A 15,861-nucleotide genomic window follows, 5' to 3' on the forward strand; every position below is an offset into this window, starting at 1 on the left:
CTTTTGGGTGCATTAGGTTTGACTGGTCAAGAGAGAGTTTCTGGGAAATGTTTGAGTATTTGAAATTGGAAAATAAAGCCATTATGTAAATGTATACCATGAATAAGAATTCTATTTCTTTTCTCCAGGTAACCATTGATTGTCCATGGTCAATTTACTCCACCATTATTGCATTAACGTTCAGTGTACCTTTTAATGCCAATCATTCCTTACTAACAGCTGGCAAACGGTAATGTAGTCTTTAAATATTTATAGTCTCTTTCCTCTTAGAAAATGTTTGTAGAAGTTGATGTTCTGTATGTGATCTTTCAACATAAGCTTTTATTTTTTGTAAGTGGGTGGTGAGTTTTGCCACTTATGAAATGCTCATTCTTGGATTCGCCCATTCTCCCTTTCACATTACCCCAGCAGAACAACAAATACATTATTGGTGGTATATTTTAATCACATAGTCATAGGCTAATTTCCTCCGTCTTTTGGTCTCCTTATTAGTAACTCAGTAAAAGCAAAAGTACATATCAAAAAATTATACCATAGACCTACTTCTGCAGATTCTCCGATTAGTAATTAAGCAGAGGAAAAGAAATAATATGCCTGTCATTTTTACTGTTCTTGCCTGAGTGTCTCAATTAGAGAAACTCTATAGCGAGGATGAAACGTTATTATATACAATGTATATTATTGTATGTTCAATATGCTTAATTTTCAGGAAATACGTACAGGTTTGTGTACAGAATTTGTCAGAACTCTGTTTCCAGCTGTCAGACAATAACCTAAAAAATTTTGGTAACTGCATAGATCTACAGCTGGTACCTCTGAAGCCAGAATCCCAACAGGTAAAGATTCTCCTTGGTGGTTCATTACCTTTTAGGTTTGCGGAATAAGATGAGTGCCCTTGTGCCTTGGTACACTCATCTTAAAATTGAAAAAATTGACACTTGTATTGCTGAAATGCTTAGTATCTGAGTGAATGGCTTTCGTAAGAGATAATATAACATGACTGACACACCCAAATGCAAATATTCAGATCTTCGCAATCTCTGAAAAGCAGATCAGGGTGACCTTCCACTCACGGGTATTTTGGGATCTAGGTCACTCACTGCAATAGACTTAACCCGGGTCACAAATTATTAGTTTTTTCTTTGAATGATGTCTCTATGCAGCAACACCCCAGGCACCTGGGATCAGAGATCTTCATTAGCAGTGCCTCTTGAACTGCACACGTACACCTCCCCATCTCATGCCATGAGCAGCATGTGTGTATATATAGCACTTTGCGGTCCAACCACCCCTGTGTTCTTTCTTAGCCACCTTTGGTCTGGGATGGAATCTGCAGAGGCGCCTGCCTGTCCTTTGAGCTATTAAATTAGTGCCTTGCCTGTTAGTTTTAGTGTAGTAGTTAGTTCTTCCCTTTCTTGTCCTCTCCCTTAAAAAGATAAATTCCTTCCTCTTATCTTCCCTGTTAGTTCATAGCTTAGGACATAGTTTTCCTGCTCCCTGTTCTTCTCGACTGGGAAGCTTTCTCCCTCACCCTTACGCCCGGATCTCTCTGGTTTAAGAGATGAGTTTCCTGTGGGACAACTTTCCAGTAACCATGGTTATCCACAGTGCTGCCGCTGCCTGGGAGAGGGACACGTGCCGCAGAAGCATATCCATTGCCATAACCTGACTGCCAGGGCCAGAAAAGACGGGGACGTTTGGCTGCAACTTCTCATGGCGAGGTTATTACGTCTAGCATCAGACCCTGGCCTGGACTCTTCCCCTGCGCAGGTCTCATGCTCCGCTAGGTCGTTCACTGACCCTCATTCTCCATGTCCTAAGAGAAAGTCTTCCCTTTCTCATGCTGATGGGAAGAAACAGGCTCCTCCATCACCCTTTGAGTCACCGCCGCCTCCATCCCCTGCTAGGTCAGTAGCCTCGACATTTTTGGGGATGAGACTTAGCTTTAGGGCCATCAGAGTACCTCCAGTACCACAGCTAAACAGAGATCTAAAGACCCTAAATGGGCAGACCTTCAGATGTTGGCACTGTCTCGGCACTGGAAACTGCGATATGAGACCATCAAAAATGGTGCCAACTGCCCAGACCAGATCAACTTTGGGCACCACAACATCAATTAAACCATCTGCATTGGTGATGTCCATTTTGGCACCAGCCAAGCTCTTGGCACCGACTACACCTTCAGCTATGAGCAAACACTTGGTACCAAGCAAGAACTCTGCTGGCTGCTCAAGAGAATGAACCTCTTCCTCAGCACCGATATGTTAAACACAGCAACCGGCAGGACGCGGCATTACACACCCTTGGATGTCAGATAAGCATTAGCCTTTGACCTGGACAGAACAAAACCTTACAGACAGTCGCCACACTTATTCCTATCTACAGCCAAAAGATGGAAAGGCATGGACATGTCTAAGCAACACTTTTCCAACTCGATCTTGCAGTGTATACACCTGTCCTACTAACTATACAATTGATGACTTCCTCCTGGAAGTCAAGCACATTCCACCCTCCTTCTCTCCACCTCGATTACCTTTCTCAACAGTGTCTCGATTGCTGACATTTGCAAAGCGGCCACATGGGCATTCTCTATTATGCATGACTCAGCATCTGATACTGTAGTAAGACATGCTGTCCTATCATCTGCATTAAATGCTACTCCAAAGCCCCAGCCTTCCAACTAGGGGCACTACTTTATAGTCCCTACAGTGGAGACATCCATAGGGACATCACTTGAAGAAGAGATGGTTAATCGCCCTGTGCAGTAACTGAAGTTCTTCGAGATAAGTGTCCCTTTGGGTGCTCTACTACCCACCCTCCCCTTTGCTTCAGAGCTGAAAGATAAGTTCTGCGGTAGAGAAGGAACTGGGTGGCGATTGGATAGCATAGCACTATATATACATGCTGCTCATGGTGTGAGACAGGGAGGTGCACGTGTGCAGTCCAATGGGCACTGCTAATGAAGATCTCCGATCCCAGGCGCCTGGGGTGCTGCCGCACCTACTGTGGAGCACCTAAAGAACCTCAGTTCTCGAAGAACCACAGTTACTGCACAGGATGAACAACCTTCTCATTGGTCTCCTAATCTCTTCTTGTTCTTGCGAAAAAGCTACCACATAATTTGGTGGTTTTTGCCATTCTGTGATCAAGAATGGCCAAAAAGTAGAGTAGCTCAGGAGCTGCAAACTAGGATTGAGATGCAATGACAAAACAGTCCTCTGTAATAGGCATCAATCTGCTTTGAGCCTGGTTTTAAGACAGTCATGTTTTGTGTATTTTCCTGAGCAAACTTTTTTTAAACCTTTTTTTGAAGAGTAAATATATCATGCCTGACATACTGATTCTGGCAATGAAACTTTTCTCTCTTCATTGTAACAATTTGAGCCAATACATGTCTAGGGATTTTAGATTGAGAACTGTTAAATGGTTATAGTTTCATGGTTTGATGCATGTATAAATAATATAATAAAAGTTCTGGAGGTAGTGTATAGAACAAGACTATGGTAAGATTTCCCCTTCATTAAACTAGCAGTATAGAAAGCTCCTGAAGACATGAGTTCATACTATGAATGAATAATTTTCTTTCAGCACATATACAGTAAGCAGTCAGTATTCTTTGTATGGGAATTGAAGTGGACAAAAGAACTTCCCCCATCTTTGCAGTGCCAGTTTTCGGTTAGCTTTTGTCCAGATACCTCTGAAGAGCAGTCATTCTCCTTGAAGCCGTATACTTACGAATTCCAAGTGGAAAATTATTTTGTAAGTATTTTTATCTATATATATATAGTGTATCTTAAACTTAAAGGGGGAAAGAAGAATCTGTTTGGGTGATGGGAAGTCCAGGGATAGGTCTCTGTTAACTGTAATTTCTTTGAGTGATTGCACATGTCCATTCCACTTCAGGGGTGTGTGTGCCCAGTTCACTGAAGCTGGAGAATTTTACCCACACTGGTAGGTGCATGCAACCTCCACATACTACTAGCTGATGGCATAAAGGGCAGAGCTGCTCCTACCATTCCCTCAGTTCCTTCTCACTACCCATGGTCGTTAGCCAGTGTGAGTCTCATCATACAACTTTTCCTTTTCTCGCAAAAAACTTTTCTAAACTTTTTGTAAATAGTTTGTATAGTTAGTTAATGGTACTTGTTTTTTTTTCTTTTTTATTGCTGTTTAGGACTTTTGCTTTGCCTCAGGACCAGGGCATGCCTAAGTCCCTGGGATTTAAGCACTGCTCTGGCTGTAATAAATCTGACTAGTATAGGGTGGTATGGCTAAATTTTTGTGTACAGACTTACTTTCACTTGGCCTAGTCAGGATCAGGCAATGATTACTGAATCTGGTAGCCAGAACCTCACTTCAGGTGGCCTTGGCTGGTGCAGATTCTGTGACAAGATTGATGGCATTCACAATGACAGTGCATCACTTTTCCTAGCTGCAGTCATCTGGGATATCAACAGAAGTCCAGTAGACGACTGAGGATCTTCCTTTTAAGGGTTGTAACTTGTTTTCTGGGAAGATGTACAAAATGCTGTGTAGCCTAAAAGACATTAGGGCTCTACCCTTAGGTTTCTGATGACTTTTATCCCAGATCCTAAGAGGAAGCTGTTTGACTCAGCACAGACCTCTTTTTTTATCCAACAAGGCAGCCTGAGCAAATGAACACACCATAAGTTCCAAAGAAGAAGACAACCTCCTTTTGCTTCAACTTCGTTGAGACAACCTGAGAGATCTAATCAGTCTTATTTGACTCTAAAGTCAAGGCAAAGTACCACCTTGTCAGTGTCTAATATCGCCTGTCCTCCCTTTCACAGCGGACTATCTGACTTCCTAGCTGCTTGGTTGCTAACTGGTAACCGATAACTGGTTGCTAAGCACCATAGAACTGAGATATGTCTGCAGTTTCTCTCTGTCCTCCTGGTCCTCCTCCCTCATCTCTCTTCAGGGACCAATTGCACAAGATTGTTCTCAATCAAAAAATGTAATAAGTTTTACAGCCAGCGGCCGTAGAAGTACCACTTTCCTCAACATCAGGGGAAGAGATTCTATTCCCAATACTTTGTTATCCCAAAATCCAAGGGAGGCCACAGACCTAATCTAGTTTTGCAGAACCTAAACAAATACATAATAATGAAAGTTTTGCATGGTTACTAGCCTGTTTTATCCCGTACCTAGATCCCGACGATTGATGGGTTTCCCAGGATTTAGGACTTGTTTATACTCATGTTTGCATGTCAACAGAATCCACATAATTAGTCTGCAGCAGGCTAATGCCCACATCCCAGCTTACCGCAAACTCATCCTTTATGTAGACAAGCCCTTAAAGAACACTTACTTTCATGTGGCCATTCACCAGAGCCAGAAGAGGTTTTTAAGGGTTTGTGGCGGTAAAAGTTCATTATCAATTCTGTCGTCCCCTTTGGTCTGTCTTCACCCTCTCAAGTCTTCACAGCATATAGGGAAGTGGTGGTGACACATTTCAGGAGGGCAGGTGGCCAAGTGTTTCCATACCTGAAGGATTGGTTGGTTCAGGAAAGATCCAGGCAAACAGGTAGAGGTTAACATCAAGAAGATCCAGTCCTTTAATTGCTTAGGCCTGTTGATCAACGATGGCAAGTCAGTGTTGCTCTCCGAGTAGAACAGAGGTGGGCAAACTTTTTGGCCCGAGGGCCACATCTGGGTGGGGAAATTGCATGCAGGGCCATGAATGTAGGGCTGGGGCAGGGGTTGGGGTGTGGGAAGGAGTGTGGGGTGTGGGAGGGGGTGCGGTGTGCAGAAAGGGGCTCAGGGCAAGGGGTTGGGGCAGAGGGGGTGCAGGGTGTACGAGGGGGCTCAGGGAAGGGGATTGGGGTGCAGAAGGGCGTGCACAGTGTGGGAGGGGTGCAGAGTGAGGGAGAGGGCTCAGGGCAGGGGGTTGGGGTGCGGGCTCCAGCCCGGTGCCGCTTACCTGGAGCGGCTCTGGGATGGCAGTGGCGCATACCAGGGCCAGGGCAGGCTGCCTGCCTGCCCTGTCCCCGGCCCTGTGCCGCTCCAGGAAGCGGCCGGCACCGTGTTCCTGCGGCCCCTGGGGGAAGGGAGGCAGAGGGCTGAGCATGCTGCCCTTGGCTGTGGGTACCTCCCCCAAAGCTCCCATTGGCTGCGGTTCCCTGTTCCCGGCCAATAGGAGCTTCAGGAGAGGTACCCTCAGGCAAGAACAACGCATGGAGCCCTCTGCCTTCCCTCCCCCAGGGGCCGCAGGGACGTGGTACCAGCCGCTTCCCGGAGCGGAGTGGGGCCTACGGTGCCACAGGGGTGGCAATCCTGTGGACCAGATCTGGCCTGTGGGCTGTAGTCCCCTGGTGTAGAGGATCAAGTTTATAGGAGCAGGTCTTGACTCCAAGTCACCAAGCCAAAGTTCAGGCAATACTGGACCTGTGCAAGGACCTCAAGATCCATCCTTGTACAACAGTAAAGAATTGATGGGACTTGTAGGGCATGTGGCAGCAGGCAGGTACATGACTCAGCGTGCCATACTTAGCCCAGAAACATGTGGGGGTGTTTGAAGTCTGTATACCATCAGTCTCATCCCCTGCTGGACATATTGACTCGGATCCAAGTGGATGGACCCTGCCAATGTATCCAAAGGCATCTCTTTTCCCCTGACTCCACCCTCCAGGGCTATGGTCATGGATGCCTTATCCCTCCCTTGGGGGACTTTCAGACTCAGGGGATTTGGTCAGATCAGGAATTCTCTCGACACATAAACACGTGAGAAATGCAAGCAATTCACCTGGTGTGTTTTCCTTCTACAAATCAAAGGATGCACTGTGCAAGCTCATGGAAAATGCTGCTGCTATGTTCTACTTGACTAGGCAACAGGTGCCAAGTCAGATTGCCTTTGCCAAGAGCTGTAGATATCTGGGATCTTTGCATCAAAAATGTTGTCTTACTCAATGCTTCACACTTCCAAGGTGTTCAGAACCAGGAATTACAAATGGTCCCTCAGAACACACATTGCGAAATCCATTTTTCAAGCTTGGGGAAAAGTCAAAGATCTGTTCACTATGTAACTGAAGAGGAAGTTTTACCTGTTACGTTCTAGAGCAGATCACAGCCCAGGCTCTATCTCAAGCTATGTCTACAGTACAAAGTAGGGGTGTGATTCCCCTGCTTGTATACGCAGTCGCTCATTGAGCTAGTTTGACTATAAATAGCAGTGAAAATGCAGCTAAGTCTTGTCTCCATTGCCGCTACCATGGCTACATCACTGTTTAACTCATAGCTTGATGACAGCTAGCATTGCTATGTGTACCTGAGCAGGGCACTCTCACCCCTAGCTCGTTGTGTAGATGTAGCTCTCTGCTTTCTTTTTGTTGTGGAAGGACGTGCTGCTGTTTACATGTCTTCCCTATTCCTCTGATTCCAAAGGTGGTATTCAAGATCAGACTACTCAATTTCTGATAGCTTCAGCCTGGCCTTGACAGCATTGTTTCTCAACCTACTGAATCTTTACAGCCGGGATCCCATGACTATCCCTCAAGACATGAATATTTTACAGGACTACAGCCAGATGCTGCTTCCCGATCTTCAGTCTTCATATGACCGGTTGAATGCTCAGTAGCTAACACTTGAGGAAACTGCATGTTCCCTAGAGGTTCAGAACATTCTCTAAACAGCAGAAAGCCATCCACCAGATACACTTACATGATGAAATGGAGATGTTTCTCTCTGTGGTCCCAGCAGCAGGGTGGTACTCTTATGAAGTCCTCTCCTCAGCTTATTCTGAAATACTTACTTTATCTAAAGGAAAAATGGCTCTTCCATCAGCTCCCTGAGAGTTCTCTTGGTGGCATTCCATCTTCCTCTAGAGGATTAAATCCTGTGTTTTTTAACTCTGATTTTTTTTTAAAGAAATTGGACAGACGCTTTCTACCTATGAGACCCCATGCCCCCATAAGATGTAAATGTAGTTTTGTCAGCATTAATGGGTCCATCTTTTGAACCTAGGGCTGCTCGTTCGTTTTTTTTTTTTTTTTTTTTTTTTAACATCTCCTATCCGCTTCTTTTCTGAAGCCTCAGTCTCATAAGGATGAAGAAAAAACTCCATGCTTTGGACTGCCACAGCGTGTTCGCCCGTTACCTGGGCAGGACTAAAGCAGTAATGTCCCCTCAGCTGTTCATTTCCTTTGCTGATACAATGAAGGGGCAACCTTTCTCTATGAAGAGAATATCTTCTGGATCTCATCTTGCATACTGCTATGACATTACCAAGGTTTCTGCACCTGGGAGAGTTTCAGCTCCAAGAGCACAAGCAGCATTAGCTTAGCTGCATTCCTGTGTCAGATGCCCATCAGTGACGCTTGCAGGGATTCAACTTGATCATTGGTACATACTTTAACTGAGCTTTACGCTGTCTCCCAAGCCTCAAGAGATCATGATTGAGTTGGGAAAGTTTTATGCTGCAATCCTTGTTCAGGTAGACTCCGAAACCCTTCGCCGTTCTGAACTGCTTCTGTCACCTGAAAAGGAATGGACACATGCAATCACTTGAAGAAAAAACTGTTACTAACTGGTTCTGTAACTGTTTGAGATGTGTTGCATGTTTCCATTCCACGACTCACCCTTCTTCCCCTCTACACTGGAGTCTAAGCATACTGGATTCTGGTGTGAAGGAACTTGAGGGATGGTCAGAGTGGCTCTGCCCTTTATACCATTGGCTGTCAGCACAGGCATGCAGTGGGTTGTGTGCTGCCCCAATGGGTAGCACTGTGGAGGAAAGAATCTCTGGCTTTAATGCACTGGTTGTGCACACACCTGAAATGGAATGGATGTCTGCAACGTATCTCAAAGGACAACAGTTACAGAACAGGTAAGGAACCATTTTTTTCTGTTACTTCTTTTTAAAAGACACACAAATGATGTCAGCATCCATTTCACAGCTCAAGAAGACTAGAGATGATGAGCCACAAAAATGAAAAATGAGATAATTTAGCTATCAGTAACATCTTTTCTGAAGAATTTGACTTTTTTGTTTCTCCTTCCCTCCTGCCCTGCGCAGTGGCTTCATGTCACCAAGGGTATTAGACTGAGAAGACTGTACTGAGCTGCTTTCTTCCTGCTAGCTTGATGAGGCCTTCATCAATCAAAATGCCATTGTTAAAAATTATTTTTGGCTTGCTGTTTAAAGAAAGATGTTGGAAAAATCTCACCCTTTTCTTGTGACTTAGTTTGTGAGCTCTTCTGAGGGAATTGTTTGGGTTTCTTTTGGCCTTTATCTTAAATGCTTCGTCTTTCTCTTCACAGTACAAATTCATTGCCGCCTTCATCAATTAGAAAGCTTGACTGGCTGTAACTCAAAATTAAATAGTATTGGCAGCAGTCCATGTGTTGGCCTCTCCTTGCCTAGTGAGCAAAACTGACACAGAGTCCTCCATTTGAACCTTTCTTGGGTTTTAACCAGTGAAGTAGGCATTGCTGACTCTGTCTGAATGTTACGTTAGATCTTTACCTGCTTCTGTAAACTGGCTTTAAGCAAAACTTTAGGGGAATGTGTGTTGCCTACCCACTTTCAGATGTAACTATGCTTGACTGGTCTCTTGGATCAGCCCAACCCTCTTCTGTTACTTTTTGTTCCCTAAAAATTAGTAATGACCATAACAGTATATTTCCATTAAACTTTTTGGCACAATTAGTTTTGTAGTAATTAACTTATTTGCCTCTTTGAATACGTTTAGACTATTAGAAGATCTTGACAGCAAGAATGGTGAAATTCCTTTTTTTCTTCATAGATTGTGTCTAAAATTCATAGCATAACAAATGATCACTACTTGTAATTGAGGCCAGGTTTACAATACGGGCCTATATCGATATAACTACGTTGCTCAGGGGTGCGAAAAATCCTGAAGCCGAACACCCCTGAGTGACAGTTATACCGATCAACCCCTCCTTCCCCCGGACCCTCCCATCCCCACGTAGACAGTGCTATGTCAACAGGAGAGCTTCTCGTACAGACATAACTACCGCCTCCTGGAGAGGTGGATTAACTACACCAACAACAGAAGCTCTCCTGTTCCCGTAGTAGTGTATTCATTAAAGCACTACAGTGGCTGCTGTAGGGTTATATGTGAAGACAGCCCCTCAGTCTTGTAATACGGGTTGTAATATGGCATGGAAGTTAAGTATGAGCTTGTAACTTATATAGTATCATGTGGTCAGTTTGAAATATATAAAAGTTGTATAATTGATTCAGTACTTACAGATCATTATTTTTTCCTCTTGCCAGACATTGTATAATGTGAAAGCTCAGATTTTTCCACCATTGGGGGCGGAGTATTGTAAAACAGGGTCACTCTGCTCTTTGGAGGTGTCAATCACCCGACTCTCTGACCTCTTAGATGTGGATAAAGATGAAGCATTAACAGAATCAGATGGGTACTGCACAACGAAACTTATGTATGAAGGTAAGGATAATGACTTTTTTTTCTCCTGTAATTTTTGATAAATTAATGCAATTCTCATTATTGGTTTTGCTTCTGTCTTGATACTAATATCTGCCAAACTTTCTAATGATCATAATGCAGTCTTGTAGACAGGGTTGGATATTAAAAAATTGTCATTTGTCTATCTTAAAATAAAGACTAACATAAAAACAGGTTAGAACATAATTTTTCAAAAGATTAGAACTTTTCAAAAATTGTTTCAGTATGGGCAGATATTTGCTTGAGTCTTCAGTAGGCAACAACCTAGGGAATAGATATTTAAAGCTCCCCTAGTGCAATCTCCTCACTTCAGTCTCACTCCATCTGTCCCCATGCACTTCTGCTTGCCTTCCTTCCCTGACCTGTAATGAAGATTTTTGTCAGTGAGATCACAGATTCTGTGACTTTCAGAGACTTCTGGGACATTATCCTTTTCAGCTTCAGCCCTGGGGTAGTGCTGCCCTCCCTCCTCCCCCCCCCCCCCAGCCCCCTGCCCCCCACGCAGCTCTCAGGCACTGCTGGGAGTGGGGCCTGCAGCTTTCAGACACTGCTGGGGGGGAGGCTGGGCACAGCTCTCAGCCACCACAGGGGGGCCTGCAGCTCTCTGTCCAGCATGTAGGTCAATGAGTCTCAAGGCCTTCCAGCCTAGCGATGGCTCTGCCACATCTGCCTTCTTTGCAGGCCCACTCCTTAGTTTCTGCTTTGTCCAGGGAGTCTAACCAGGTCCCTGAGTAACATTGAATTTGACACAAAAGTCTCTCACCTCCTAAAGGAAGGGGTTACAGCACTTTGTTCATTTTTTTGTTTGCTGCTGTTCTCTTAATTTTGCCACTTTATTTGAAGTAAGAGTAAGTGCTGAGCAAAGCAGAACCCTAAAGCCTTCCATGAAAATGGAGGAAAGATGTTTTGTACATCATGCGATGTACCTGTTGATTTTGAGAGGGTAGCTGTGATAAGCATTGTGAAAGTACAACTCGTCAGCACAAATGAGGCACTAAAAATGGACGAAGATAGAACTTTTTAAAAAGCAGAAGACTTTTACACTACTCTTTAATACCAAGAGTGAGAAGCGGCTTTATGGGAGAAATTAAATGTTCAAATTAACAGAAGACTTCTCTGCTGCAAATATCCCCCTGCATGCACTTGACAATCAAAAACTGATAGTTTTTTAGAGAGCAAAGTAGGTGTTATGCCAAGTGCAGATTAACTTAGCAAGTTTTACCTACCCAAAGTGTTTGTCACATTGAAGAATTAAAGGAAAAGTTGCACACCTGTAAAAGAATTGTCATTGAGCAGATAAAACTACTGATGCTGAAGACAGGTATGTATTTAACATTCTTGCTGTCCCCATCCCAACAAGCAGTGAAAATGCAGGCACTTCAGACGCAGGATATATTTTTCTTAGTGTGAAGTTTTGGAAGCAGTCAATTTTAAAAGTCAGCAATGCAATATGGGAAACTGAAAATTTTGCAATACCATTTGATTGCATCACTGTGTTTGTAACTGATAATGCCACATATATGGGAAAGCTTGGGATTGAGGTTTTGAAGCCTTTGTTTTTAAATGCTATACACCTTGTTTGTATGGCACGTTTGCTTAACTTTGTGGGTGATCTATGGAGGAAGGTACTTTTGAAAGTAAATTATTTAGTTGTGGCTATAAAATATGGTTTCTCTGCTTGCCCTGCCAGAAAAGCCTGGTTCCATATATGTCTAATGGAAATGGGGAAAAGTCCTTCCATCCCACCAACCTCGGTAATAAACAGATGGAACAGCTGGTTCAATGCAGCTGTTTATCACATGGAACACACCGAGGATTAAGTTTCATTTTTTACTGAGGAGAATGGTTGTAGCAGTAGTTGAAGTGTTAGAGATTGTGGATCTTTGCCTATCCACAGCAGTTATTGAAGAACTCCAGGCTGTAAAAGAGTTTGCACCCCGAATCATGAACACGCTTACAGCTGTGAAGAGCCCACAGTTCATACTCATCAAGTCACAAATGACCTGTGTGATCTTGTGATGTGGGCAGAGAGTTGTTCTGAAACTTGCTAACAGCCAACAGCAAAACCAGCACTCTTGGAAGGCTCAAAAGGTCATAATTGGACACTGACTCAACCTCCAACTTTCGACAGTCTGCTCCCACTTTCTTCAGTACATGCCATGTATCTAAGTCAAATCAAACAAAACATGTTGAAATTTGTGGGACCACAGTATTTGAAAATATACCATTGTTTGACGAGAGCATTCCAGCACAGAGAGAATATTGGGCTTACTGTGGAGCAGTTCAAGAATTGAGGAATGAGGATGTTTTCCAGTTCTGGAGAAGCACGATGGCCAGATTTCCTGCGATGCTTAGCAGTACCAGTCAACAGCATAGATCCCCAACATGCCATCTCATCTTATAAAAATGTGGTTGGGGACAACAGACGCTGCATAACAAGTTATACATAGACATGGTTATTTTTTATATTCACATTGCAACAGTGTGAAATAGGGTCTTTAAAAAGAATCAGTTATTTTTGTTCTATAGTTTTTCGTTATTTTTGTTTCAAAAATGATTTCACAATATGCATATATAATCTCAAAATAGTTTACTTTGTCAAGCAAGTGAAAGCTATTGCATCAATGTTGCTTGTCTCATGTAAATGTTACACTGTAATACTTTATTATTAAATATTACACATTTTTGTTATGACCATACCATGGTTCTGTTCATTTTTGCCATGACAAAATTGCCATGACTGTTCCATGAATTTTGCCTGATTTCACCATGACAAAATCCTATCCATACCTATAATATATTTAATGTAAATAAAAATAAAGTAAACCAAGCAAAATCTCCTCCCTGTTTGGGGGGGGGGGGCGAAAGGAACCTGAAACAAAAGCAAAAATCATAGAACTAATATGACTCTGGTGAATAATCACTCTGCTTTTATAAGATATCCCTTTCCCCTACTCTGTATCTGTCTGGTCTATTTAAATTGCAAGCTGTTTGGGACAGGACCATCTTACTCAGTATGGTCATTGGCACAGTACGGCCATGGGGTCTCTTGGCACTGCTGCAAAACAAAAAATACACCGCTACCTCGATATAACGCCACCTAATATAACACAAATTTGGATATAATGTGGTAAAAAAGTGCTCCAGTGGGGCGGGACTGCACACTCCGGTGGGTCAAAGCAAATTCATTATAACACAGTTTCACCTATAACATGGTAAGATTTTTTTTGACTCCCAAGGACAGCGTTATATCGAGGTAGAGGTGTACTTTAAATGTATGAAGAAGCATAGCTGTTTGACTTTCAGAAATGTTTTCATTTAATCGCATTTTCTCTACTCTTTTTCAGTTGTTGACAACAGTAGTAACTGGGCAGTCTGTGGAAAAAGCTCAGGGGTAATATCTATGCCTGTAGCAGCTCAAGCAACTCACAAAGTGCACATGGAAGTGATGCCACTTTTTGCTGGATACCTCCCCTTTCCTGATGTCAAACTATTTAAATACCTCCCTCATCATTCTGCTCATTCCATGCAACTTGATGCTGGTAAGGCTGTCTTGAATATGTGACCACATAGAAAACCTGGTTTATAGAAATGGCACTCTGTCTTTGGCTTTCCTGTTTTTAAAGAAAAACAAAGCTCAAAGTAATTAAATCAATTCTTGATGTAATTTTGTTCCAGATTCATTGTTTTTGTTTTCATTGACAGCTGTTTGTAATTTTCAAAACAGGGCACTGCTTTCATGAGAATGAAATCTCTCAATTTGAAATTCTGAGTCTAGCTTTAGGCTGTAACAGGAACACTAACCAGAAAAGACCACTTTATTAATAATAATAATAATTTAATTTTATGTAACCTTTAAGATTGTTCAATATTTTAGGCGTTAACTATCATGGAGTTAAAATGCATCATCATTACAAATTAACAAACTCAGAGTTAGTAGGTAAGATCCCATGGAAAGCAAGTCTAAGGAGAAAAACAGTTCAAGAAAGTTGGCAGTTTCTCAGACACATTAAGGGCACAAGAGCAAACTATCCCCTGCGTAGGAAAGATAGGAAGTATGGAAATAAATCACTGGCTTAACCAGGAGATCTTTAATCTGAAATTCAAAAAAGAGTCCTACAAAAAGTGGAAACTAGATCAAATTACAAAGGATGAAAATAAACAAATAACACAAGTATATAGGGATAAAATTAGAAAGGCCAAAATGCACAAAATGAGATTAAACCAGCTAGAGACATAAAGGATAACAAGAAAACATTCTACAAAAACATTAGAAGCAAGAGGAAGACCAAAGACAGGCTAGGCCTGTTACTCAGTGCACGGTGGGGGAATAACAGAAAATGTGGAAATGGCAGAAGTGCTAAATGACATCCCTAACCTTTGTTTCCCAGAAGCTGGGAATGGGCAATGGGATGGATCTCTTGATGATTACCTGTTGTGTTCATTCCCTCTGAAGCACCTGACATTGGCCGCTTTCGGAAGACAGAGCTAAATGGACATTTGGTCTGACCCAGAATGGCTGTTCTTATGTCTAACATAGTGAATACCAGTGAAATGATCAGAGCCTAAAATAGGGAAAGAATAAGTTAAGAATTATTTAGTTAAGTTAGATGTCTTCAGGTCACCAGGACCTGATGAAATACATCCTAGAATACTCAAGGAGCTGACCGAGGAGGTATCTGAGCCATTAGCAATCATCTTTGAAAAATCATGGAAGACCAGAGAGATTTCAGAGGACTGGAAAAGGGCAAATACAGTGCCCATCTATAAAAGGGGTAATAAGGACAACCCGGGAATTACAGACCAGTCATCTTAACTTCAGTCCCCAGGAAAATAATGGAGCAAAGAACTTCAAGCAATCAGTTTGCAAATACCTAGAAGATAAGGTGATAAGTAACAGCATGGATTTGTTAGGAACAAAATGTGTCAAACCAATCTAATAGTTTTTTTTGGCAGAGTAACAAGCCTTGTGGAAGCGGGGGGAAGCAGTAGACATGGTATATCTTGACTTTAGTAAGGATCAATTCTGGGTCCGGTTCTGTTCAATATCTTCATCAATGATTTAGATAATGGAATAGAGTGTACGCTTATAAAGTTTGTGGACAGTACCAAGCTAGGAGGGGTTACAAGTGCTTTGGAGGATAGGATTAAATTCAAAATGATCAGACCATTTCTCCAGTTTGTCCAGCAGTTGGGCTGTCAAGCTATTAAAAGAAAATAATGACAATTAATCCTGCTGTTAAACAATAATAGAATACCATGTAAAGATTTTTGGATGTTTTCTGATTTTTCAAGTATGATTTCAATTACAACACAGAATACAAAGTGTACAGTGCTCACTTTGTTTTTTATTACAAATATTTGCACTGTAATAAAACAAAAGAAATAGTATTTTTCAGTTCACCTA

The 15,861-nt window shown here is 42.5% G+C and overlaps 1 protein-coding gene across 1 annotated transcript in view; it reads left to right on the forward strand.

The window, feature by feature from the left end:
* The window catches only part of TRAPPC10 (trafficking protein particle complex subunit 10), a 90,548-nt gene that overhangs the window by 67,831 nt on the left and 6,856 nt on the right, over positions 1-15,861 (forward strand). The window contains exons 18-22 of the mRNA XM_045002616.1: positions 129-229; positions 710-836; positions 3,589-3,759; positions 10,259-10,436; positions 13,802-13,996. Coding sequence (XP_044858551.1) covers positions 129-229; positions 710-836; positions 3,589-3,759; positions 10,259-10,436; positions 13,802-13,996 — 772 coding nt within the window. The remainder of the gene's footprint in view (positions 1-128; positions 230-709; positions 837-3,588; positions 3,760-10,258; positions 10,437-13,801; positions 13,997-15,861) is intronic.

The sequence above is a fragment of the Mauremys mutica genome, chromosome 1 (assembly GCF_020497125.1).
Source record: "Mauremys mutica isolate MM-2020 ecotype Southern chromosome 1, ASM2049712v1, whole genome shotgun sequence".
Taxonomy (NCBI): Eukaryota; Metazoa; Chordata; order Testudines; family Geoemydidae; genus Mauremys; species Mauremys mutica.